Source organism: Neomonachus schauinslandi, chromosome 13 (genome assembly GCF_002201575.2).
Source record: "Neomonachus schauinslandi chromosome 13, ASM220157v2, whole genome shotgun sequence".
NCBI lineage: Eukaryota > Metazoa > Chordata > Mammalia > Carnivora > Phocidae > Neomonachus > Neomonachus schauinslandi.
This window is the reverse complement of record NC_058415.1, coordinates 11871757-11897417: the sequence shown is the minus strand read 5'-3', so window position 1 is coordinate 11897417 and position 25661 is coordinate 11871757. Positions and strand designations below refer to the sequence as shown.

Genomic DNA, 25661 nt, shown 5'->3' with positions numbered 1-25661 from the left:
AGACAAACCATAAGAGACTCTTAATCTCAGGAAACAACTGAGGGTTGCTGGAGTGGTGGGGGGTGGGAGGGATGGGGTGGCTGGGTGATGGACACTGGGGAGGGTATGTGCTATGGTGAGCACTGTGAATTGTGTAAGACTGATGAATCACAGACCTGTACCTCTGAAACAAATAATACATTATATGTTTAAAAAAAAAAAAAGTAGGAAGGGAAAAATGAAGGGGGGGGAATCAGAGGGGGAGACAAACCATGAGAGATGATGGACTCTGAAAAACAAACTGAGGGTTCTAGAGGGGAGGGGGTGGGGGGATGGGTTAGCCTGGTGGTGGGTATTAAAGAGGGCACGTACTGCATGGAGCACTGGGTGTTATACGCAAACAATGAATCATGGAACACTACATCAAAAACTAATGATGTGATGTATGGTGACTACCATAACATAATAAAAAAAAAAAAAACAGATTGTGCTCCCTTGTGTGGTGGGCCTTGTCAATCAGTTGAAGGCCTGAATAAAACAGAAAGGTGAACCCTTCTCCAAGTAAGAAAAAAATGAACTCTTCCTGCTTTATGAACTAGGACATCAGCTTTCTTCCTGCCTTCAGACTCAAATGGAAACATCAGGTCTTCCTGGATTGTGAGCTTGCCAGCCTTCAGACTGTGACTACACTATCAGCTCTTCCAGTTGTCAGGCCTCCAGACTTGGACTGGAACCAAATCATTGGCTCTCCTGGGTCTCCAACCTGCCAACTCACCCTGCAGGCCTTGGGAGTTGCCAGCCTCCATAATCATGTGAGATAGTTCCTTATAATAAACCTCTATCTACATATACACACACCCCTATGGATTCTGTTTCTCTAGAGAACCCGAATACACTTCCCAATCAACCTCTGAAGCCGACTGGGAAGATGCTATCAACCCCCATTTTACAGATGAGAACAATGAGGCCTGCAAGGGTGTAGCAATTTGTCAGACTGATAAGCGTTAATGTGGAAGCTGACCCAAAGACGTGGCCCTTTGCATCTTTCATATGGAAAAGTCAGTAAACTCCAGACAATAGTTAAGGATAGATCACTGTTCAGAAAAGCAGTTTTATTCCAAACTGACACAACTGGTAAAATTATTTCGGTGCACAGAAAACATTTCTATAGAACACTAAGTGGTACCCAAATTTTCTCCACATACCTGTGACCCAGAAATTGAGTGTGAAGATAAACTTCAAATTTTTAATACCAAGACTATTCTGGTCCCAAGATAGCTCTCTCATCCTTCCCCCACTCCCCAAATTAAAATAATGACCAGATTTGCTCACCATCAGCTCGGCTCTGAGCTAAAATTGTCACCATTTCACCTTTGGGGATTTCGAGCAGGTAGAGAACAGCATCTTCCCGAACCAGCCCTCTGAAATCCTGTGTGTTCACCTGACAGGAAGGTCAAACAATAAGACAACAAAAACAACGAAAAATAAGTTATTTTTAAAAAGATGCCACCTTCGGGGCGCCTGGGTGGCTCAGTCATTAGGCATCTGCCTTCAGCTCAGGTCATGATCCCAGGGTCCTGGGATCGAGCCCCACATCGGGCTCCCTGCTCGGCGGGAAGCCTGCTTCTCCTTCTCCCACTCCCCCTGCTTGTGTTCCCTCTCTCGCTGTGTCTCTCTCTGTCAAATAAATAAATAAAATTACAACTTTAAAAAAAAAAAAAAAAAAAAAAGATGCCACCTAAGATTTTGCTTTTATCAGGGCCCACCCAAAGCAAAACCCAGATGTAAAAAAAGTCTTTAGTGTTCCAACACAAGCCCTCCCAGTACCTGCTATGGGCCTGGGCTGTGTGCACATCACCACACCTTCCTGTCTCCCCACACTGCTAACCGTCCCTTAGAAATATGCCATTCCATCAAGGATTTGTCACTGAATCATATTAAAATTTCTTGCTATGCTTGTGTGTCTGTCTCTTCTTGAGTTTCCCACAGAGGTGGTCAGGGAGGTAATATACAATTATGAAACATAACTATAATGCTATAGGGAGTGGTGGAGTCTTTTTTTTTTTTTTTTTTTAAAGATTTTATTTATTTATTTGACAGAGAGATAGAGAGAGAACACAAGTAGGCAGAGGGAGAGGGAGAAGCAGGCTCTCCGCTGAGCAGGGAGCCCGATGCGGGACTCGATCCCACGACCCTGGGATCATGACCTGAGCCGAAGGCAGCCGCTTAACCGACTGAGCCACCCAGGCGCCCGGGAGTGGTGGAGTCTTATGGCAAACAGATATGCTGGCCCAGCTTAAGGTATTAACACTTTAAATTGATTCAAAGAAAAGCCTGAAAATAAAAATCCAATTCTACCTTTCTCCTATAGCTTCTCTCACCTAAAAGGTTTTTAATATGAAATTGAAGAGCATTAGCCTAATACATAGGCTTATATATTTAAGCTTCTGGCACACACTTATTTCTGGCAAGGAACCACAACATTTATCCCCCACTGACCAGAGAGGACACAGTAAATAGCTTTTGAAAGATGTTAGAAAGCAAGTAAAACTGAAATGTGGCACAAAGAAAAAGACATTTTGGAATCTTTGTTCAGTACGTACCTTTAAAACCATTTTAAAACATAATTACAAATAGTTAAGTATAAAAATTATTTTTAAAGTCCCTAATATTTTAATAATAAAGAAGTAAAAAGATAAATTCCTATGAAATATTTTTTTCAATCATTGAGGACTATAGAATCCTTTATCACTGAAAAAAGTCAGTAACTGAGCCTAACTTAAGGTTGGAATTTGTGATTAAGTAAAAATAGGCATTAGGTTGACACTTGGTGCTTTTGAAATGAAGTAATTTGTTAAAGCAAGCTCATTAACTTTTCCTTTGAAACAATATTGAGCATTTAAGAGATCTCATTCCCATCTCTCTATCCCCCAGTTAGGGATCATCACACTTAGATCTAATCCTTTCTTGTGCAATTTATCTATGTAGACCTGAATCTGTGTGTATGGCCACATGTTTTCATATGCACTGTATGTGCTTTTATTTAAAGACGACAAGGCCATAGGGCTTAAGGGAAGACCTTGAGGGTCCCTTTGTCCATCCTATGGCCATGTGGGATAGACCCTCCATCAAGCCAAAAATACAGTGGTCAAAATTAAGTCACATGTGGTAGCTACTTAAAAACTTAGGAGTTTCTTTCTCTTTTCCATCCCATAAAAGTTTCTGAAAGAGAAGTAAGAACCATACCAGATAAATTATAAGCAAAGAGACAGTCAAGCCAAGCATGAAAACACACAGACTTCTGCTACTGGTAAGGCATACATCCTGCCACAGCACACTACTGCGTTCGCTCCATTTGTCAGTCTGCCACCTTTACAGAGGGAAGAGCTGCACTTAAAAACCCTCAGCAAGGGGCACCTGGGTGGCTCAGTCGTTAAGCGTCTGCCTTCGGCCCAGGTCATGATCCTAGGGTCCTGGGATCGAGCCCCACATCGGGCTCCCTGCTCGGTGGGAAGCCTGCTTCTCCCTCTCCCACTCCCCCTGCTTGTGTTCCCTTTCTCGCTGTGTCTCTCTCTGTCAAATAAATAAAATCTTTAAAAAAAAAAAAAAACCTCAGCAGAAAAAAGTTATTAGTAAATGTGCAGACTTCATCACATATATTCAATTTGGCCATGAAAAGGAACATCGAAACAAATTACAGTTAAAAAGGCCAGGACAGGGGCGCCTGGGTGGCTCAGTCATTAGGCGTCTGCCTTCGGCTCAGGTCGTGGTCCCGGGGTCCTGGGATCGAGCCTCCCATCGGGCTCCCTGCTCCGTGGGAGGCCTGCTTCTCCCTCTCCCACTCCCCCTGCTCTCTCTCTGTCAAATAAATAAAAATTTTAAAAAAGGCCAGGACAGCACTTTGATACTGGAAGGTTAGGTTGTACAGTCCTCTCCAAGAAAATACCCTCTTTCATTATCTATTTAGTAGTCTACAGGGGCTAGCCATGTCTTCTGTGATCCTGAAAAGGATTCGGTATCAGCTACAGCTTTTGACTGTAGAGCAGCTTCTCTGCCCCAGTAGGCAAACTCAATCTTTTTAGACCCTTTGTAGAACTGAGGGCTCCTTTAACAGAAAATTTATTTACGCCCAAGAACCAGCTATCTTTTGTCTGACTTTAGGGGGGGGGGGGGGGGGGCGCCAGTTCCCATATTTTTTTCCTTATCTTTCACCAGGGTACTAACAGGAAACAAGACACATTCGTAAGTATAAATGTTGCATACCGTGACTTTTACCCATGGAAATGACTCTCCCCATCTTTAACAACTTACGGAGAAGTCTGTCAAGCCCAGAGGTGAAGTCACTATTTTTTTCATGGAAATTCAGAAAATCTCTCTTCCCCCAGGATACAAAAATATTTTATCCTTGAACCTTCATGAGCAAAGGCTTCCAAATTCCTGACTTCCTATGGCCCCACACTAGTTAGAAAATAATGCTTTTTCTTCTTTGGCATCAGCTCAAGAGTAAATTGGTATGAGCTGGCACTCTGATGGGATTCTTATCAGTAGCACTTGGTAAATGGTATTTCCTAGGATCATGTGGTACCACGAGGTTCACTCAGATATATTTAGTCTTCAAGGCCCTGACCAGAGCCAGAGGGTCTAGAATATCACTGGAAAGCTTCAGCAAAGCTCATGATCAAGTTTTGCCCTTCATCTGCTCCAGAAATGAAATCTGAACTGCCATGAGGCCAAGAGCCAAGAAGGAAGAGGACCACCTATTTTTGTGCTCTGTTGCCTGCTTCCTTGGGAATTGTGCAACTTTTTTTCTCCCCTCTCCTTTGAACTGAGATGCTTCTACCAGACCCCCTAATAACTCGTAAGAAATGCAAGTTTACAGAAGCAGAAATTCCAGTAAAGACGGTTCCCTAGGAACTGTCTATATTTTTATATAATCACAAGATACTTGACATTCTGAACGTTTATTCAGAAGTCAATGGACAATGTAGCTCATGAAATGTCAAAGCTGAGTTATTTATGGTTAAGATGTTATTTGAGACAGAGCAAAAGAGAGAGAGAGCACAAGGAGGGTGGAGGGGCTGAGGGAGAGGGAGAAGCAGGCTCCGTGCTGAGTAGGGAGCCTGACGCAGGGGCTCAATCCCAGGACCCTGAGATCATGACCTGAGCCAAAGGCAGACACTCAACTGACTGAGCCACCCAGGCGCCCCTGTTTGTTTTTCAAAACCAATAGATTATATAAACATACATACTTAGAGTATGTATTTCTCATATAAACATACATACAGTAACCTTAATATTTGATTAACTGATTAACTGTTCCTGGTCAATTTTAGATGTAAACAACATACTGAGTGGCAGCAACTTGTTACTTTCCAATGGTGAGAAGAAAAGACATTGTCCTTCCTATTTTGTGCCAGAAACTTTGCTAAATGCCTTGTGAATGTTATCCATTCTAATCTTCCCAGGGCCCCTACAAGGTAGGTATTCTCATCCCCATTGAACAGATACAGAAACCTGAGTCTCAGGGTTGAACAAGGGTCACAGAACTAATGAGAGGCTGGGGCAGGATTCAAGGCTAGAGACCTAAGGCAATAGCCACCTCTGTTCAAGTACAGCACATGGCCTTAAGAGTGACAACGAGACAAGGAATCAACAAAAACCAAACATTAGCAAGACCTTTTGAGAGAGCTTCCCCCCAGGCCTTAAGTTAGAATCTCAATTTTTTTTTGTTAAGCCAACTAATAAAAATCTTTGCAAGGGTCTTGAGCACTATAAATTCCAACAGACACAGGGATGAGTTTTGGGTTCCAGGACTGAGCAGACAGGGCCCATTTGAGGGAAACGGACCTTGCACATGGCATCAACAAACCTGCAACTGGTCTATTTTCACAAGCTAGACTACTTCCTCTTCCCTTTCATAAGACCCCAGAAAACCCCACTCCTTCCCAGTAATGTCTAGAAACAGGGATGGTCTTTCCTACCTTCAGAATCTGGTCCCCTTCTTGAAGGCCTTCTTGTTCTGCCGAGGTACCCTCTTGAATGCCAGCCACAAATATCCCAACGTCATTGCCACCAGCCAGCCGGAGGCCCACGCTGTCTCCCTTCTTAAACCTCACCATTTTGGTGTTGGGACTACAATGAGTTCAGTTTTAGAAAAGAAAGAAGGGAGATTTTTCTTTGTAAAGAGGGAACCAACATTAGCAGTGAAGGATTTAATTTCTTCTAGCTGTAGAGAGATTCACATGTTAAAAAGCTCTCCTTTTTAGCTCTTTATCTTTTTGGGGACTGTGAGATGAATATCAGTAGGCCCACTTAACTGGTTAGTAAGGAGAAATACAGATGCTTAAATAAACTCATTCAAGATCAGAAAGCAAACAGAAGGCAGGGTTGGGCCATCTGACTCCCAGTTCAGGATTCTTCCAAAGGAAAGCCTGCCACCACCACAGCCTTGGTTCAGCAAGACCAGATCCTACTCCAGGAGCTGCTGCTCTTGACCACCACTGAACCAGGGGTTCTCATTATCCCGAGCACAGCACTGGGTCATTTCTCCCCTCCCTCCACACACTAGGATCATCAGGATACTGCAGCCCCTACAGAGGCCCTGTGGTAAAGCCGTACTTCACCTATATGGGAGTTACTGATCTGGTGAACTCAAATACTCAGAATCACATTCTGGAAAAGTAGCCAGATTAAGTAGACAAGCATTCAAAGTTAACATCACAAAGTTCCCCCAATTCCACATTTTACGTTCCCACAGGTTATTTCTTTCTTGTAAACACCAGCAATAGGGGTAGGTTAAAGGTGGCTAATTATATGCAAAATCATCATCTGTAGTTAAAAAACACCATTCTTCTGGATTTCAGTTAACGAGACTGAGTTGTGAGGAAGGAGAAAGGAAGAGAGTGAAACTGAAATACATACCCATATATTGCTTCATCTTCAGGACTAGGATGAAGAAAAGTTCTTGGGGCTGCTTTTGGTTGAGGAGCTGTGGATAAAAAAATGTATCATTACCAACCTGGATTAACAGGAGTGAGTCTGTCTCTACAAAGATCATAAAATCCACAAAATTGAAGTCTGTACCTTATGTTACATATAAGCCATCACATCAAACAACAAAAATAAGTCTTTAAAGTGAAATTTAATGTTGAGGCATTAGCAGGTGCCAATGGTTTCTCAAAATGAGCAGGGTAACAAATGAAACTTCCAAAATGCAAGGTGCACAATCACATGCAAAAGAAGAGAGTATTTTTATAACTTAAAAAACACATAAATTTGTCTTTTCCATCAACAAATATTTAAGCATGTAAAATCATGATGGTAATTTTAGGGTGATGGGGGCAGGGCTGGGGGATGGGGTGGAGATCAGAAGCAGGAGACAAAAGGACTTCAACTAATCAATTAAGAGAAAATGTGACTGTGACAGGATTAGAAATAGATATATTTGGTCTCTGCCCCCAGTTCCTGATACACAGCTCCTAAAATCCCTGTAATTTCAGGAGTGGTAGGGGTGCCAGGAGCATCTTCAGCTCTCTGCTGTCTTCAATTCCTGACACAGAACTGCTATATCCCTTGGAACTTCCTGGGTCGTAGAGCATCTCCTGATCCAAAGAGATAACTCCTAGATAGCCTTGGATGGGGGCTGGTCACCAGAAAGAGCAAGCCATGATTAGAAGCTTGAAACTTTCAGCCTACCTCCCCACCATCTGGGAGGGGACAGGGGTTGGAGACTGAGGTAATCATTGATCACAAACATGACAGAGACTCCATAAAATCCATAAACTATGGAGTTTGGAGTGCTTCAGGATTGGTGAACTCATCGAGATACTGGGAAGTGTGGCATGCCTGGAGATGTCCTCTCAGACATGGCAGCTCTGTGCCCCTTGCCCTGTACCTTGCTTCCATTTGGCTGTTCTTCAGTTGTAGCCTTTATAAGAACTGGTAATAGTAAGTAAAGGGCTTTCCTGAGTTCTGTGAGCCAACCTAGCAAATTATCAAACCTGAGTGAGGAGGGGGTTGAGGAGGGGGTTGTGGGATCCCTTTGTTCAGAGCTGGCTGGACAGAAGTATAGGTGGCACCTGGGAACTGGGAGTGGTGTCTGAAGTGGAAGCAACTTACTGGAGTTCTTACTGGAAGCATCCTTCACCTGCAGGGTCTGCACTAATCCTGGGTAGAGTGCCAGAACTGAACAGAAAAGACAACCAGTTGGTGTCTGGAGAATTTGAGAATTGGTAGCTGAGTAGGGGAGAAACCCACACATTTGCTGTCAGAAATGTTACGAGCAGAGCAGTTTGGGTTGGGATCAGGGATGACACAAGGACCATAACTAATCAAATATAACAAAATGGGATCAATCTGTTGGCATATGGAAAGGGCTGTTATTCTTTATGTTTTTTCAGTATTAAAAGAGACTGGAGTTCTCTTCCATGTATAAGAATGATTTTTTAAAATTTCTCTCTCCTTCTGGCCACCCTCTGGAATTACCAAGAGCACACTTTTGAACACATTTAAAAGGACCCTCACCTGGTGGTTCCTCTTGGCATCTGGGTTCCTTGCTGTTCTCTGTGCCAACCGCAGCTGCAATATCCCCCGTGGACTTGAAGGGGGTGGGTGTGGCGCCCATTCTGGACCATCTGTTCTGCATGTCCTCTCTTGAACTTAAGCACACATCACATTAATGTCTCCTAACATCACTGCAAATATGTATGTGTATATGCTCACGGTGTCACGTGTGAGGGGAAGTATACATCATCTTACTTTGGCCTTTCCTTCAGCTTTTCATTTGAGGAATGATAGTCATAATCGGAATACTGCTGCCGTCTCTCCTCTGGAGAAAATGATCGGTTTGACTCTATTTCTGAGATATCTGGTTTCAAAAATAAGAAAAGACTTCTTATTAAAATATTTAAGACCCGTACCAGAAATGATACTATTCTCTGGGTAAGGCAACATGGGAAATGGAAAAGAGGCAGGCAGTAACTGTGCTATTAGTCTAACAGTCTTCCCTTGAAGAAAATCTGAGCCTCTAAAGGGAAAGGCTTTAATGAATCAAGAGGAAGCCAAATTCAGAATTTTATGTTCCTCTTTCGTTACACTTTCTTTCAAAGCTGCTACTGAGGAATCAAAATTCAATTACTGGATCATATACGTATACACTCATTTTTAACCACACAGAACAGTGCTTCTCAAACTTTAATGTGCATATGAATCACCTGGGATCTTATTAGAATGTAGATGTTCTGGGGCAGGGCCTGCAATTCTGTGATTCCAGCAAGCTCCTGGATGTTCATGCAGCTGGCGGGCTGAGCTCCACACTTGGAATAGCAAGGAAGTAACCTATAAGCACCCAGCATGTTGGGATTATTTCTCATGCTCTGTTTTCCTGCACTGCACTCGTAGCAGTAACCAAATGATTAGACTTTTAATATAATGGGAGCTAAACTAAGTCTTAAGATTTTATAAAGTAATTCTTTAAAAAATCAACACGTCTGTCTTCAAACTTGAGAACTTAATATTTTCTAAATTCTTCTGCACGAAGGCAGTACTAGGTAATTAGTTAGGAAGTATCATGCCTATTTTTTTTTTCACGCCTACTTACTTTTATTGGTAATTTATACATGGTTAAAATGTTGCTCCATGTATAATTCATATTCAAGAAATGAATATTGCTTCCTAAGACAGAAGAGGTGATACAGATTGCTTATCAATGAATACCACAGTATTCCGCCATTCTGATTGATTCTTTACGATAGTGTCTACCTATTTTAGCTATCTTCCATGACCCTCTCTTTGTTGGAAATATTCATATGAACTTTTTAAAAATCTACAAGAAAGTTCAAGAATGAGCAATTTACAAATGGATGTGGTTAGGTCTTTGAACCACTCATACATACATTTTTTCTAATAAGTTTTGTTTTCAGTGGCCTCAATCAGAGTCCACTGAGGAGTTCATGAGTGTACCCAAATGTCATACTGGAAAGCTAATTTCAACAGACACTTTAACAAGAAAATAACCACCACTTACTGGAATTAAAGTTTAAAAGAGAAGCTTTTGTTGGAAATTTAGCTTCCAGCTAGATGGCTATGCTAAACTGCGTGGAGAATGCAAAAGCAACAGCCTTCCTTGCTTCCAGCTAAGCTCAAAGCCTCCCCCTTCTTTACCTTCTATTTCTGAGTCGCTGTCATCTAATGATGGGATGTTGATGAGCGTTTGCTTGCTGTCTCTCAACACCACTAGCTGGAGTTTTCCTCTTGACTTTTCTATCAGTTTTCGAGCGTCCGTTAAAGACATGTTCTCAGTTACAGTTCCATTTATCTGTGTTCATGAGTAACGGTCATGTTACACGCAATACAACTACTCACAGTGAAACAGAAAGTTTGTATTTTCCCCTTCTAAAAGTGTAAAGGCTTTTGCTCAACTACTTAGATATGGGCTTTAGGATGACTGACTAAATAAAAATGAATTATCCTTCAAATTAAATATAACCCTGCACGCTGGATCCCAAATAACAGGCATGAGAGAGCTGTGGTATACTTAAGTTACTCTGCTAATTTATTTAACTTCCAAGCTCAAGACGATGGTTTGGTTTACTACTGGAACATGTTTCCTGACTAGAGAGGTTTATAAAACTATTAAACATTCAGCATTCGTATACTACCAACTCTCCCCCTCATCTTTCCTTAGTTAGGGAATAGGAGCTTAAACTTTAAACAGGGAAGAAGAAGGTATTCATTGAGTTTTTCTTTTTTAAACTGAAATTACACTATTACAAATCTCCATGTCTGGTTTCTGTGATAAAAATCTCACCCTGCCGGCCCCTCCCAGCTTTTGTCTTACTCTTGACTCCCATCTCAACAAAGCTTCACCGTGTCGGCACTCAGATGTGAAATTTGGACTAGAAAGCCAAACAGGAATTCAGTTGTTCTCTATCCTGGTACTCCCACCTTGAGAATTATGTCTCCTTCATGCAGGTTGCCATCCTTAGTTGCCAGACCAGTTCTGGTCATTTCCTTTATGAAGATCTGACTCCCAAGCCGAAGACCGTACTCTAGGGGACAAACCATACACATATTTCATCCACTTGTGCAGAACACTTAGTCTGGTTTTTAGGTGAATTTAAAAATATTTATGAAAAATTAATTTTGCCTGTGGGACACTCTGTAGGAAAACTAGCCTGGACTCATTGAAAAAGTCAGTGTCATAAAAAACAAGAGACAGAGAGGGACTGTTCTAGATTAAAAAAGATATAAAAACCAAATGTGATGCATGAACCTTCACTAGAACTTGATCCAGTATGGGACAGAGGTGGGGGTGGGGTAGATTACTTTTTTTTTAAGATTTTATTTATTTGACAGAGACACAGCGGTAGAGGGAACACAAGCAGGGGGAGTGGGAGAGGGAGAAGCAGGCTCCGCACGGAGCAGGGAGCCCGATGCGGGGCTCAATCCCAGGACCCTGGGATCATGACCTGAGCTGAAGGCAGACGCTTAACGACTGAACCACCCAGGCGCCCCTAGATTACATTATTTTGAAGCAAGTTCAAAATGAACCATACCACAGTATATTAAAAGGGGTATTAATGTTAATTTTCTGAAGAACCGGTAATGGCATTACAATTATATAGGAGAATGTTCTTATCCTCTGGAGATACCTGCTGAAATATTTAGGGGTAAAGGGCCACCCTTGCAACTTACTTTCAAGCAGTTCCAAAAAACCACTGAGAGATAGAAGTAGTGTGAGAAAGGAAGAGAGGAGGAAGGGGGAAAAAGGAAAAAGAAGACAAATGTGGCAAAATGTTAACAAATGGAAAAACTAGGTGAAGGCTGTATGAATATCTGCTCTAAAATTAACACTACACTTAACATTAAACTGGGAACAAAAAAACCAATTCAGTACATCTCAGTAAACATGTTCTGACAACCCTGTAGTCTATACAGGAAGACACTGCCAATAGTACTCCCTTCATGTGTAACGACTGAGACGTGGGGTTTGGCACTGAAAAAAGAAAAGAAAAGGGTCAGTAAGCTAGGCAAAGCAATAAAGTAACTAAAACCAGCATATTCTGGGGGTTTATGAACTTCGAATTACTCTCAAAAGAAAACACATTGTATTTTACTAAGTATGCATATTTAAAAGTATTTTAAATACTATTCAGACTCTTCTGATTTTACTTATGAAACTTGTAAAAATATCTAAAAGGATAAATTTTGGTTATTTTAGGAAGCTACCACAACCTAGCAGGTTTTAAAAGAGGCACGTTCAAATTTTATTATTATTGTTCTGGACTCAAAATCTTGTAATTCCAAAACAAAGTAACTTTCTACCATTTAGAAAAGTTATGAAGTAGATTTAAAGATACATTTTTTTATTCAAGTATAATTAACATACAATGTTATATTAGTTTCAGGTATATAGTATTATGATAAAACTATTTTTCTGAAAGATTTTTATTTATTTATTTGAGGGCTAGAGAGAGAACGAGCAAAAGCAGGGGAGGCAGAGGGAAAAGCAGGCTCCCCGCTGGGCAGGGAGCCTGATGTGGGGCTCAATCGCAGGATCCTTAGATCATGACCTAAGCTAAAGGCAGACGCTTAACTGACTGAGCCACCCAGGCGTGCCAATGATACAACAATTTAAAGATTCTATTTTTATTAATTTATTTGAGAGAGAGAGTGAGCAGGAGGGAGAGAGAGAGAGAATCTGAAGGAGACTGCGCTGAGCACAGAGCCCAACCCAGGCCTCAATCCCATGACTGCGAAATCATGACCTAAGCCGAAACCAAGAGTTGGAAGGAAGGAAGCTCAACCTACTGAGCCACCCAGGTGCCCCTGATTCAACAATTTTATACATGACTCAGTGCTCATCACCATAAGTGATCCCCTTCATCTATTTCACCCATCCCCTCACCCACCTCCCCTCTGGAGACCACCAGTTTGTTCTCTGAAATAAATTTCAAGTGCTTTACAGTAAGCATCAGATCTTACCGCAACGATTAAAAGTGTTGAGGTCCACCCCCACCCCTTTAGGAAGCTGACAAGAAAGAATAAGGAAGGGTAAGACCGCGTCTTCTTCATGGATGACAATTCCTTACTAGTTAAACAGCCTTACAGCCCAGAACAGAAGGCTGAGACAGCTTGAGTGATGACTTCTTTCTCATGTATCAACAATCCCTCTATCCTCTTAAAAGCTGCAGTCTTAGGCACCTGGGTGGCTCAGTCGTTAAGCGTCTGCCTTCGGCTCAGGTCATGATCCCAATCAAGTCCCACATTGGGCTCCCTGCTCAGCGGGAAGCCTGCTTCTCCCTCTCCCACTCCCCCTGCTTGTGTTCCCTCTCTCGCTGTGTCTCTTCTCAGTCAAATAAATAAATAAAATCTTAAAAAAAAAAAAAGCTGCAATCCTACTGTACAGTTGCAGATAGGTTATTTTGGTGTATTTGGGGCATCTCTTAAATGGAGAAAAAATATAGGTCTTGCGTAGGCTAGATTTCTTTAAAGATTAATTTTTGTGCAGCCATAGCCTGTGATAGCTAAATTATTGTGAATCCTAGCAAACGGTGGCAAAATATCTTTAACCAAAAAAAATGGAACTTTTTTCCCCCAATGAATTCCAAGTTTAAATAACAAAATGACCCAGGAGGAGTAAAATGCTATCGCAGCAAAGGCACATAAGCCCCTTTTATCCTTGGTAGTATTCCTAAGACCAGGCATGACTTGGGCTCTCTCTTACGACAGACAAGATCTTTTCAAATTCTGGGTTACAACTCATTAGTGAGTCTTGAAATCAATTTAGTTAGTTACGAACAGGATTTTAAAAATTTAATGGAACGGAAACTCTCAGAATGCATCACAGAGAATAAGTACTATTCCATGAAAGGCTTGTTCAAGTTTTTGATACAGAGGTGCATCCATGATTGTGTGCAAGATGTGGGTCTTCTGTGGTGGAAGGAGAGGAGGAGGGAAAGAAGGGAAAAGGGGAGGAGGCGAGGAAGAGAAGGGGAGGAGGAAAAGTTTGAAAAGCATTGCCTTGGGTAACTCAAAAACCTGGGGTACAAGTCCTATAGAATGTGCATCAGGCCTCTCTGAAGGAGGTCTCATGCCAAGTCATTCCCAAAACTTCTCTACAGTCCACCTTTCAGTCTGGGAGCAGAGAGGTTGCTACTGTACAGTTCTTGGGAGCTGATGAATTAGTATGTCATTATCAATGGTTATAAAGGTTCTATAGAATCCTTAAACCTCCTAAGACGCATATTACTCACAGATAGTGCAATCTCTGTTTCTCTTTTGTTTTCTGGGACTGGCCTCTGCTCACCCTGTTACTCACAACCCTGTGTTATTCTTCAGCTATTGCAATGGACACCTAGTTCTATAACTTGACTTTGTGTTCCACTAGAAGTAAAAACAAAACAAACCCGGGCGCCTGGGTGGCTCAGTTGGTTAAGCAACTGCCTTCGGCTCAGGTCATGATCCTGGAGTCCCAGGATCGAGTCCCGCATCGGGCTCTCTGCTCGGCAGGGAGTCTGCTTCTCCCTCTGACCCTCCCCCTCTCATGCTCTCTCTCTCTCAAATAAATAAATAAAATCTTAAAAAAAAAAAAAAAACCCTTTCCTCAGGCCATTTGAAATACAAATTCCCAACATAAAGGGCAAGAAGTTCCCTTTGCCTTCTGGAGTGCTCTTCATCTCTTTTCCTCTTGGAAGGAGAATTAGAGAACAAAAGGAGAGAAAAGATACGTTGCAAGTAATTTAAAAAGTCAGAACCAAGAAGTGATGCAAGGAGTATCTCTGCACTGGCTCTAAAGCCCTGTTCATTCACCTGCTTGTTTCTGTATCTACTTCCAGGAGATGGAGTTCGACTTCTGGCTCCACCACGTACTCACTGACTTCAAGATGTGGGCAAGTCACTTCCCTTCTCCGAGTTTCAGATTGTCACCTAAACTACAGGTACTGCTGGCTTCTCTAGCTGCCACACGGGGCTTTAGTGATTTTTGGATGAAATGAAGGGTGTGCAAGTGCTCCAAGGAATGCAGTGTGGGACAGGCAGCCTGGGAGAGGGCCCAGCTCATCTGTGGGCCCAAACGTCTCTGCACCATGGTCCTCCCCACTGTACAACAGGAAGGAAGTCTTCTACCTACCACATAGGCTTCTGGTGAGGAGTAAGAGAGTATTTATTCAGCACAGGCCTGACATAGAGCAAAAACTCAAAATCAGCTAGAGTCCTATCCACTCCCGTGGTTTTACCATTTAGCTACACCAGGCTCCCCAGGACAGCTTGCTAACACACAGACTCCAGGGGCTCTCCGCAGGGTTTCTGATTCCATGGGGCTGAGCTGGGGCCTGAGAATCTGCATTTAGGGCAAGGTAGAGAACCCCTGGCCTAGGAGTTTAAAGCCACCTTTCTGCAGTCTGGCTCTGCCAGTAATGACAGCTTTGCGCAAGTTAAGGAACTTTTCTGTGCCTCACTTTCCTTGTCTATGTAAGGAAGATATAAGAAACTCCCCCATGCTGGTCATGAGGAAGAAATGAGCCAATCAGTGCTTGGCACCCAGTAAGTGCCACGTAAGAAGTTAGCTGTTGTAATAGTGCTTTTCTTCGTCGAGCATGCCCACCTTCATTTGCTTTGCTTTTCATCAGAAGGACCCCAATGGGCCTGTCCGAGTCGGGGGTTTCTGCGTGATCCGGCCGCTGCCTCAGCTCAGGGCTGGGGCTGCGGGAGTGCAAGTGCTCGCGGCTGCGGCTCCGGGGCGCCGAGTACCGGGCATCGGGCTGGGCCCTGCGGCTGTACTCCGCCTCTGGGCTGTAGGTGCGGTCGTAGGCGCCGTCATAGGCCTGGTCATACTGGTCATAGGCCCGGTCAGTGCTCCGGCCGCGGCTGCGCTCTCGGGCCCGCCCGCAGTCGTCGTCGTCCAGGCCCCGCTCCAGGCTCCGGCCGCGGCTGCGCTCTCGGGCCCGCCAGCAGTCGTCGGCGTCCAAACCGCGCTCCAGGCTCCGGCCGCGGCTGCGCTCGCGCTCCCGGCTCCGCGCCCGCTCATGGGGACGCCCCCTCTCCGGGCTGTCCGCCCAGCTGCGGCTGCGCCCCCCGTGACTGCCGCGCCCGCTCCTCTCGCTGTACCCGCTGCGGGCACTTCTGCCGTCGAACTCGTCCATCACCTCAAAAGCACGGTCATCCTCATCGACGGGTGGGCTGCCCTGGGGTGGGGCCAGCTGGACCTTCCGCGGCCTCTTGACCACCTGTCACCCAAACACAGTGGGAATGCAGGACAATGACAATTAAATAGAAAAAAAGCAGTGGTTAAGAGCCCAGCCCTGGTTCTCTTTTCAGTAAATCTCTGTCCCCCTGGACTCACTAAGCCTCCGGTTCCTCGGGTAAAAAAAATACCGCACAGGGTTGAGTATAAGGCAATAAGTATAACTCTTAACACAGTGCCTCGGAAAATCTCCTTCTACTCAGAGTGTGAATAGCATCAAGGAACTTTAAATCACTATGTTATAAAAATCCAGAAATTGAGACATTCTAGATACAACTGCCTAGATTCATCCAAAAGTCAATGTCCTTAATTGGGGGGTTGGGGGGTGGCTGCACGCATGGGAAGGCAAGGAGAAAGACGGACACTTTAGATTAAAAAGGCACTAAAGAGGTAAGGACCCAGTGCAGTGATTGAGCTCTGATTGGATCCTGGATAGGGAAGAAAAGTCTTTTATCAAACATGTCTTGGGATTTTGGACTGGATATTAGATGATACTTTAACGTCACTATTAATTTCCTTAGATAGGATGACAGTGTTATAGTTATGTAGAAGAATGTCCTTATTTAGGAGATGTATGCTGAAGTAAGTAGGATTGACACTGTCCTCTCTGCAACTTTCTTTCAAATGGTTCACTAAAAATATGTATACATAGAAAAATCAGGTGAAGATGGTAGAATATTAACACTGTACAAGATACATTATTACACTAATCTTTGAACTTTTCTTTTTGTTTGAAAATTTCATAATATACAGTTGGAAAAAAAAAAAATACCACATACCCGGTACATCCCTCTAGCACTGCCTTTAAACATACTGTATTCCAATTTTCATTGCATGTGTCCATTTGCCCAGCTGGAGTAAGCACTCCCTGCTCCAGGCTCAGGTAGCATCTGGCTCATAGCTGATTCTCAACCAGTGTTTGCTGAATGACTGAGTGAGCAAATAAATGAATGAATGCTACAGACTGCCAATATCTCCTAAGACAGTCTAGTTCACTGAGACATGACAGATCTTGTTTGGGCCTTTACAAATGGGTTTTTGAGCTGAAATTTATTTTCTATATTAATGCTGTTTTACAAGTGTTCTCAATCTAGTTAATTCTCTGATTGTCTAGCCTGGTTCCTGAGATAAGAGAGTCATTGAAAGTTAGGAGAAGGATGAGGAAAAGGCAGGGAGAAATTACTTACATCTTTATATCATATAGATGATAACGTCACCCCAAAGTAGAGGAAATAAGAAATTAGCAGCCCCTAAATTATATAATTCTGTCAAGTGCTTAAAAGCAAGTGGTAATTTTCTTCTGAGCATAAAAACAAGATGCTGTTGAGGCAAGCTGAAAGCAAACCCAGAGCTTACAATGGCAGCGATCTTCCCACTTTTTCTCAGCTGCTGAACAGCAAATGAATGAAGCACATCCTCCATGGGGGTACCATTAACCATGACCACCCTGTCGTTTTCTCTGCAAACAAAAAATAAAAACAAGATGTGAAAAACTCCCATCTATTCACTGTAAACTGTTTATTTAGGAACACACAGAAGAAGCAAATTGACCCCAAATGCTTAAAAGACTCAGAGTCATGACTCCTGAGTCTAAATCAGTCAACTCACTGTAAGCCCTTCTTAGGAAGGAACCCATGAAACGCTCAGCCCACTTTTGACATTGTCTACTGGAAACCAGCCAGGGAGGACCCACAACAAAGGGTTCCTCCAGGAGGCACTGAGCAGTGGCAAGATCTAGGCACAAAAAGAACTTCTGCATCAGGCCCTCCCTGTCCACGCAAGGTGCATGGTGGGCTTCAGGAAGTCTATAAATAGCCCCCAAAGCAGGATGATACCCACCTATGTTTTTAAGGGGAGGGGAAGAGATCAGGAGTTTGCCTCAGATTATTAAAGAAATTTTGAGGTCATTAAAACCTTACTTATCTCATCCCAAATATTATTTTTTAATTCTACACTGCTCTCTGTATGAAAGACTGCTGACTTAGAAATGACCATACAGACATGGAATGCCAACAGAACCTAAACTTTTTTTTTTTTAAGATTTTTTTTTTATTTATTTATTTGAGAGAGAGAGAGAATGAGAGACAGGAGGGTCAGAAGGAGAAGCAGACTCCCCGCTGAGCAGGGAGCCCGATGCGGGACTCAATCCCGGGACTCCAGGATCATGACCTGGGCCGAAGGCAGTCGCTTAACCAACTGAGCCACCCAGGCACCCAGAACCTAAACTTTTAAGCTCTCTGGCCAAGGCAGTCATATAATTAATTTTAGATTCTGCCCTGAGAAATTATCCCAAGGGAACTCAGATATGCATCTTTTAAAATGGCATAATCTCCTCAGACCAGAAGGGTGGAAATTGGAAAATCTGTGTTTTCATGTACTAAATTTTCCCAATTTCCACATTCTTCTTACAAATCAGATCATTAAGCCAAAGTATCCTCATTAAATTCTGAATGAATATAGGTAAAATAAAGTGTTGGGGATAAGGGGAAAACATGCTGATTTTGTACTTCACATCAGAAATTAATGATAGCTGTGATAGTTCTGTTTCCCTGTGGAAATGACTGCTCCCCTCCCCCCAGAGTTTGGGTATTTCCAAAGGTTTGGGGATTGTTAAAACATGGTGTGTTACGGTCTCAATTCTTGCTTAAAAACTTTTTTTTTAAATGATTTTTTTTATTTAAATTCAATTAATTAACATATAGTGTATTATTAGTTTCAGAGGTAGAGAGTTCAGTGATTCATCAGTCTTATATAACACCCAGTGCTTATTACATCATGTGCCCTCCTTAATGTTCATCATCCAGTTACCCCATCCTCCCACCCCACTCCCCTAAAACTTTTCAGTTTATGTAAAAGCTCTTTTTTTTTAAGTGCACACCCCCACCCCCCAAGCACCCTGTCTAGAACCAACCAGTGGGGCGGGCAGGGACTGGGGCTGGGACACAAGGACACTCACTGAAGCAGCCCATCAGCGGGCCCACCCGGGAGCACATCAGAAATGACAATTGACGTTTCTCCATTTTCAAAGTGGGGGTTGTCTCTGCCTCCAGACACTGCAATTCCAAATCCTCTTTTGGAATCCTGTTCATTGGAGTTAAGAGAAAAATTAAAAAATAAAAATCCTTCCATAAGTGGCTTTCAGGATTTATTACAAGCACTCAATAAAATAAAGGTCAAACCAATAACCAGAGACAGCTCAGGAACAGAGGGCTTCCAGAAACAAATGAGAAACAAAATAAAGCCACCATGGTTAGCTGACAGGTTTATACAGGGAAATTCCTTATCTAAAAGAAACAGTCTTGTGAAAAGCCATAAAAGACTGATAGCATAGACTGGAGGTCTCAGTAGGAAGCTGGCAGGGGTTGGGAAATAACATCTTCTGTCCAAACAGGGATGTGCTATTCAAACGCCAGTCACACCTGTTCTCATATCCTGGCCTGGGCTGCAACAGCTTCAGTCACAACTGCTTCTGCGCTAAAACCCTATTTTTAAAGTATACCTTTAATGTCCAAGTTAGGTGAACTGGTGGTTTCATTTTAACATAGGGTGACCAATAAATAAATAAATAAATAAATGGACTTTAAAGATAAAATAAAATCTGAAGATAAACATACTTTTAAGACCTTATGAGAGAGCAAAGCATTAAACTCCTTCCTGCATACATATAAGACAGAAAATACAGATTAATTACATCACGATTGGTCTAGAAATGTAAAACAGTGAACCCAGATAATACATAACCCTAATTCATTTCAGTATTTAAAAAAGCTAAGCTCCCGGGGCGCCTGGCTGGCTCAGTTGGTGGAGCATGTGAATCTTGATCTCGGGGTTGTGAGTTCGAGCCCCATGTTGGGTGTAGGGATTATTTAAAAATAAAACCTTTAATAAAGCTAAGCTCCCAAGGTTTCATCCAGATGTTATGGCTATATGTGATTATAACTATAGATACGTACTCAGAAAATAAAAGAAAGTCCATGTTTCCCTCCCCTCCCCCCACCGCCATGGAAGACTTCCCACATGGGACCCACTGTGCCAACTGGAGACCAACAGTTAGCAACACCAAACAGGCTAGCCGATTGTCCCTTAATTACATGGCTTTGGATGGGGCAGCACTATCACCTAGGTGGCTGCTTTATGCAGAAGTAGCTCCATCCTCTGTACTAGACCTAAAATGTCTCTCACCTTTGCCACTCAAGGGGCATGTGAAATGCTGGAGGCAGGGTGTGGAGAAGAGTCAGAAGAGGACTACAGTTGAAAATTAAGACTCAAGGGGGAAACCACTCACCAGCAGAAATTGTGTTATGTCACTGCTCTAGAAGTTTTGGCACCTAAGCACTGATCTGGGTTTTTTTCTACCGGGATTAATTTAATTCATTTATATAGGAACTAACTTTTCACCGAAGTCAGGGTTTGAAAAGTTCACAGTTCTATGGGTCAAAGGAAAACTCTCTCTGAGGAACTTTAGAATCCAGAGCCTGGAGGGATTCAGAGCAGGACTAAGATCCCAGCGGAGCCCACAAAAGTCACAGAGATGCTGACCAGGCAGCTGAAGGAATAAGACCTCAGGACTGTTCAGGTCAGCCCAGCTGCACACAGATCACATACAGACTCTCCGTGGCTGTGCCTGTTTCAAGTGGGGCTAACACCTGTCATGCCTACCTCAAACTCCGCTGTCAGAAGAATAAAAAGGAAAAGAACATATATTAAGCAACCATTATGTGCTGGACTCCATGTACTAGAAGCTGTTTGTATTACCTCATTTAATCAAGAGGAGCAATACCTGTGAAATAACTTTAAAAATTAAGTGAAATACATTTATATCTGGTACTACTTCTATTTTCAATACCATGGGCAAGAGGGGAAGATTTTTTAAAATCTGATTAACTCAGCACCTCTTAATATAATCATGAGTGGGACAAGGAATACACCCATGTCTCCTGACTGCTAAACCAATGTTTTAAAATTTAGTTTAGACTTCATATGTTACAATTAAAATTATCAAAGCTGGGGTACCTGGGGTGCTGGGGTACCTGGGGTGCCTGGGTGGCTCAGATTGTTAAGTGTCTGCCTTCAGCTCAGCTCATGATCCTGGAATCCTGGGATCGAACCCACATCAGGCTCTCTGCTCAGTGGGGAGCCTGCTTCTCCCTCTCCCTCTGCCTCTCCCCCCTGCTTGTGGTTTCTGTCTCTCTCTCAAATGAATAAATAAAATCTTTAAAAAAAAACTGGGGTGCCTGGGTGGCTCAGTTGGTTAAGTGTCTGCCGCCGGCTCAGGTGATGATCCTAGGGTCCTGGGATGAAGCCCCGCATCAGGCTCCCTGCTCAGTGGGGAGCCTGCTTCTCCCTCTCCCTGCTGCTTGCCCTGCTTGTGTGTGCTCTCTGTCAAATAAATGAATAAAAATCTTTTAAAAAAAGTTATAAAAGTTGTAGAAGTTACCTCAACATCCTTAAACAGTACGAGTTATTTCCATTTCTTCCCTCCTTTTCTCTCTTTTTTCCACAGCCTATTCTGTCTAGAGATAAGTGAATACACTAAATAACCTCTATAATTTTCTATTATACAGACCTTAACCAAAAAATATAAATAACGTGCAAATCTTTGATAATGCAGTAATTATTGCAAGCTACAATGCATCATCCACCTTAAGGGGGAATAACTGTGTTTGGGCAAAAATGAGTAAGACCCATGACCTGTAAATTCAAGGACATAATTGTAGTGTATATGAACTGTACCGCACTCACCTTTTGAAGGGTCACAGTGTACTGTTCCCATATCAGTTCTTCCATGCCTGGAGCCTGTTTTAAAACAGTAAGACCAATTTGATTAAAACCACAAACACTTCAATGCTAGAAATAAAGCTATAAAGGGAAATGTCTCAATATAAAGTCCAGTTCATACATTCTACAAACCAAAAAGAGTTGGTATTTTTAAGGAACATTATATTACCTATTTTCAAACACTCCTTCAGTCAAATGGCAGTCTTAACAATACTAGAAAATTAGTGAAATACATAAGAGATATATAAATATTAAGTGTTGAGCTTTTTTACTATCACCAGGCCAAAACAATCATTATAAAATCCCTCAAAAAAGAAATCTAGAGTTTTTCTTTCTTTTTTTTTTTTTTTTTTTTTTAAGTTTTTTTTTTTTACTTGAGCGAGAGAGCCAGCATACAGAGGCATGGGAAGAGGCAGAGAGAATCCCAAGCAGACCCTGCTGAGTGCAGAGCCTGAATCGGGGCTCAATCTCATGACCTTGAGATCATGACCTGAGCTGAAACCAAGAGTTGGACGCTTAACGCACTATGCCACCCAGGCACCCTGAAATCTAGAGTTTCAAACAGGTATTTTATTCTTTTTTTTTTTTTAAATCACTGCTCCCTCTCTTCCTGTCAAGGGTGATCTCTAAGGCAAATTTTACACATTTTTATGTCTAAAGGAATCCCTGGCCTTCTCAGAGAGTGCCCAGTTGGGTAACCTCTTCTCCATCAGTACTGCTGGACATGAAAGATGAAAATGCCTGCATAAATCGATGGAGGCTTCAGCTTCTGACAATATTCCAAAATACACATCTAGAAAGGCCTGAAATTGGTAGCTATCAGTTTAAAAATACTAATAATAATCCATTAAATGCAGGCTGCCTTTGAGGAGAAATCCTTAAAGGCTAGAAATACCAAGAAAGCTCAAAGCCAACGAGATAAACCAGCACTGAAGCAGGCATTTGAACAGGAGGCTGGGGAGAGAGATAAAATGTAGGAACCAAACCGGGTGGAGATTAAATCAGACTGGATGTAGTAGGGGAAAAAATACCATTAGGCTGATGGAGATGGCAGGGACACATGCCTAACTCATCCTCGACTCTGAGCAGAGTGGAAATAACTAAAAATATCTCCCTGGAGCATTCCTATCAAGAGCCCTATACTCACACAAGTTTGGGACTACAGTCCTATCACAGACACAACTGTACCTCCTCAAAGCACTCTCAGAGTGATTCTGCATGGTACTGCCACACAGGTACACAAGGGCAAATGCAAATTCTCTCTAAGGAACATACCAGAACACAGGTTTCAGAAAATCCCCCAGGTGCGTATCTGAGGAACATGAGCTCACAACTGGAATGCACACACACATAACAAGTTATCATGAGTGAGAGTTGAAAGAAACAGAAAACTGCAGAGTCAAACACTATAAATATTGGATATTATCAGTCACAGACTCAGGTAGGTACAATATGAAGTTTATCGTAAGAAATTAAAAGGGGACAGGGTGTCGCTGGGTGGCTCAGTCGGTTAAGTATCTGCCTTCAGTTCAGGTCATGATCTTGGGGTCCTGGGATTGAGCCCCACTTGGCCTTCCCACTCAGGGAGTCTGCTTCTCTCTCTCTCTCAATTAAATAAATAAAATCTTAAAAAAAATATTTAGACACCGGGGCGCCTGGGTGGCTCAGTCGTTAAGCGTCTGCCTTCGGCTCAGGTCATGATCCCAGGGTCCTGGGATCGAGTCCCACATCGGGCTCCCTGCTCGGCGGGAAGCCTGCTTCTCCCTCTCCCACTCCCCCTGCTTGTGTTCCTGCTCTCGTTATCTCTCTCTCTGTCAAATAAATAAATAAAACCTTTAAAAAAAAAAATTTAGACACCTAGATCAATGGAACAGAAGAGAGAACCCAAAAATGTACCCTCAACTCTGTGGTCAACTAATCTTCGACAAAGCAGGAAAGAATGTCCAATGGAAAAAAGACAGTCTCTTCAACAATAGTGTTGGGAAAATTGGACAGTCACATGCAGAAGGAAGAAATTGAACCATTTCCTTACACCATACACAAAAATAGACTCAAAATGACTGAAAGACGTAAATGTGAGACAGGAATCCATCAAAATCCTAGAGGAGAACACAGGAAGCAACCTCTCTGACCTCGGCCGCAGCAACTTCTTGCTAGACACATCTCCAAAGGCAAAGGAAACAAGGCCAAAATGAACTATTGGGACTTCATCAAGATAAAAAGCTTTTGCACAGCAAAGGAAACGGTCAACAAAACCAAAAGACAACCGACAGAATGGGAGAAGATATTTGCAAATGTCTTATCAGTTAAAGGGCTAGTATCCAAAATCTATAAAGAATTTATCAAACTCAACACTCAAAGAACAAATAATCCAATCAAGAAACGGGCAGAAGACATGAACAGACATTTTTCCAAAGAAGACATCCAAATGGCCAACAGACACATGAAAAAGTGCTCAACATCACTTGGCATCAGGGAAATCCAAATCAAAACCACAATGAGATAACAACCTCACACCAGTCAGAAAACACACCAGGGGAGAAAAAACACCTTTAAATACACGGCAATCCCAAGGCAGAAAAAAATGTAAAGACTTGTAAAAGAACAATTAGAGTAACAGCTGACTTTTTTCTTAAGATTTGAGAGAGAGAGAGAGCGAGCATGAGCAGGGGGAGGGACAGAGGGAGAAGCAGACTCCCCTGTGAGCAGGGAGCCCGATGCAGGACTCGATCCCTGATCATGACCTGAGCTGAAGGCAGACACTTAACCAACTGAGCCACCCAGGTGCCCCTAAGAGCGGACTTCTAAACAGCAATGATGGAAGCCCAAAATCAGTAGAATAATATTTTTAAAAACAATACATGTTAATTTAAAGGGCAGAAAAGACATTTTTTAAAAAATAAAAATTGGGAGAGATTACTACCCTAGACCAGCAATAAAACAATTTCTAAAGGATATTTCAGAAAAAAGGAAAATAATACCAGAAGTAAGGCCCAAGATGCAAGAAGGAATATGAGTAAACCTGAACTGGCTATATTCAGCTGTAATAATAATGTGTAATTCTGTAGGGTTAAACAAGTAGGAACCAAAGCACTGGGCAACACTGCATGTAAATCCAGAAGACTTTAACATAATTAGATTATTCTAAATATTTTATTCAGGAGCAGAATTAAACTGATTAATTCTGAACTTCACAGAGTTAAATCTACTTAAGTTTTCTGGGGTAACCACTATAGGAATACTTAACAGTAAGTACGTAACTTCCAACAGAGCAGAGGGAAAAATAAAACAAAAAACCAAAGTCAATCCAAAAAAGGCAAAAGGGGAAATTTAGAAAAAACAGCACAAATATAAAACATAGACTAGAATGTAGAAGAATATAGAAAAGTAATCACAGTAAATATAGGCAGACTGTCAGGATGGATTAAAAACAAGAAGGTGCAGCTGTTTGTTTTTACTTTTTTGGAGAGAGAGTATGAGTGAACAGGTGGGAGGGCGCAGAGGGCAAGTGAGAGCGAGAACCATAAGCAGGCCCCATGCCCAAGGTGGAACCCAAGGCAAGGCTCGATCTCATGACCCTGAGACCATGACCTAACCTGAAATCAAGAGTCAGACGCTTAACGACTGAGCCACCCAGGCGCCCCAGCTATGTTTTTTTTTT

At 42.5% G+C, this 25661-nt stretch overlaps 1 protein-coding gene across 1 annotated transcript in view; it reads right to left on the bottom strand.

Moving 5' to 3' along the window:
• The window catches only part of TJP2 (tight junction protein 2), a 121613-nt gene that overhangs the window by 17003 nt on the left and 78949 nt on the right, over positions 1-25661 (bottom strand). The window contains 11 exon segments of the mRNA XM_021694355.1: positions 1312-1420; positions 5961-6111; positions 6901-6967; positions 8503-8636; positions 8737-8845; positions 10141-10294; positions 10924-11027; positions 15584-16205; positions 17579-17681; positions 19179-19303; positions 21965-22018. Coding sequence (XP_021550030.1) covers positions 1312-1420; positions 5961-6111; positions 6901-6967; positions 8503-8636; positions 8737-8845; positions 10141-10294; positions 10924-11027; positions 15584-16205; positions 17579-17681; positions 19179-19303; positions 21965-22009 — 1723 coding nt within the window. The 5' untranslated portion in view covers positions 22010-22018.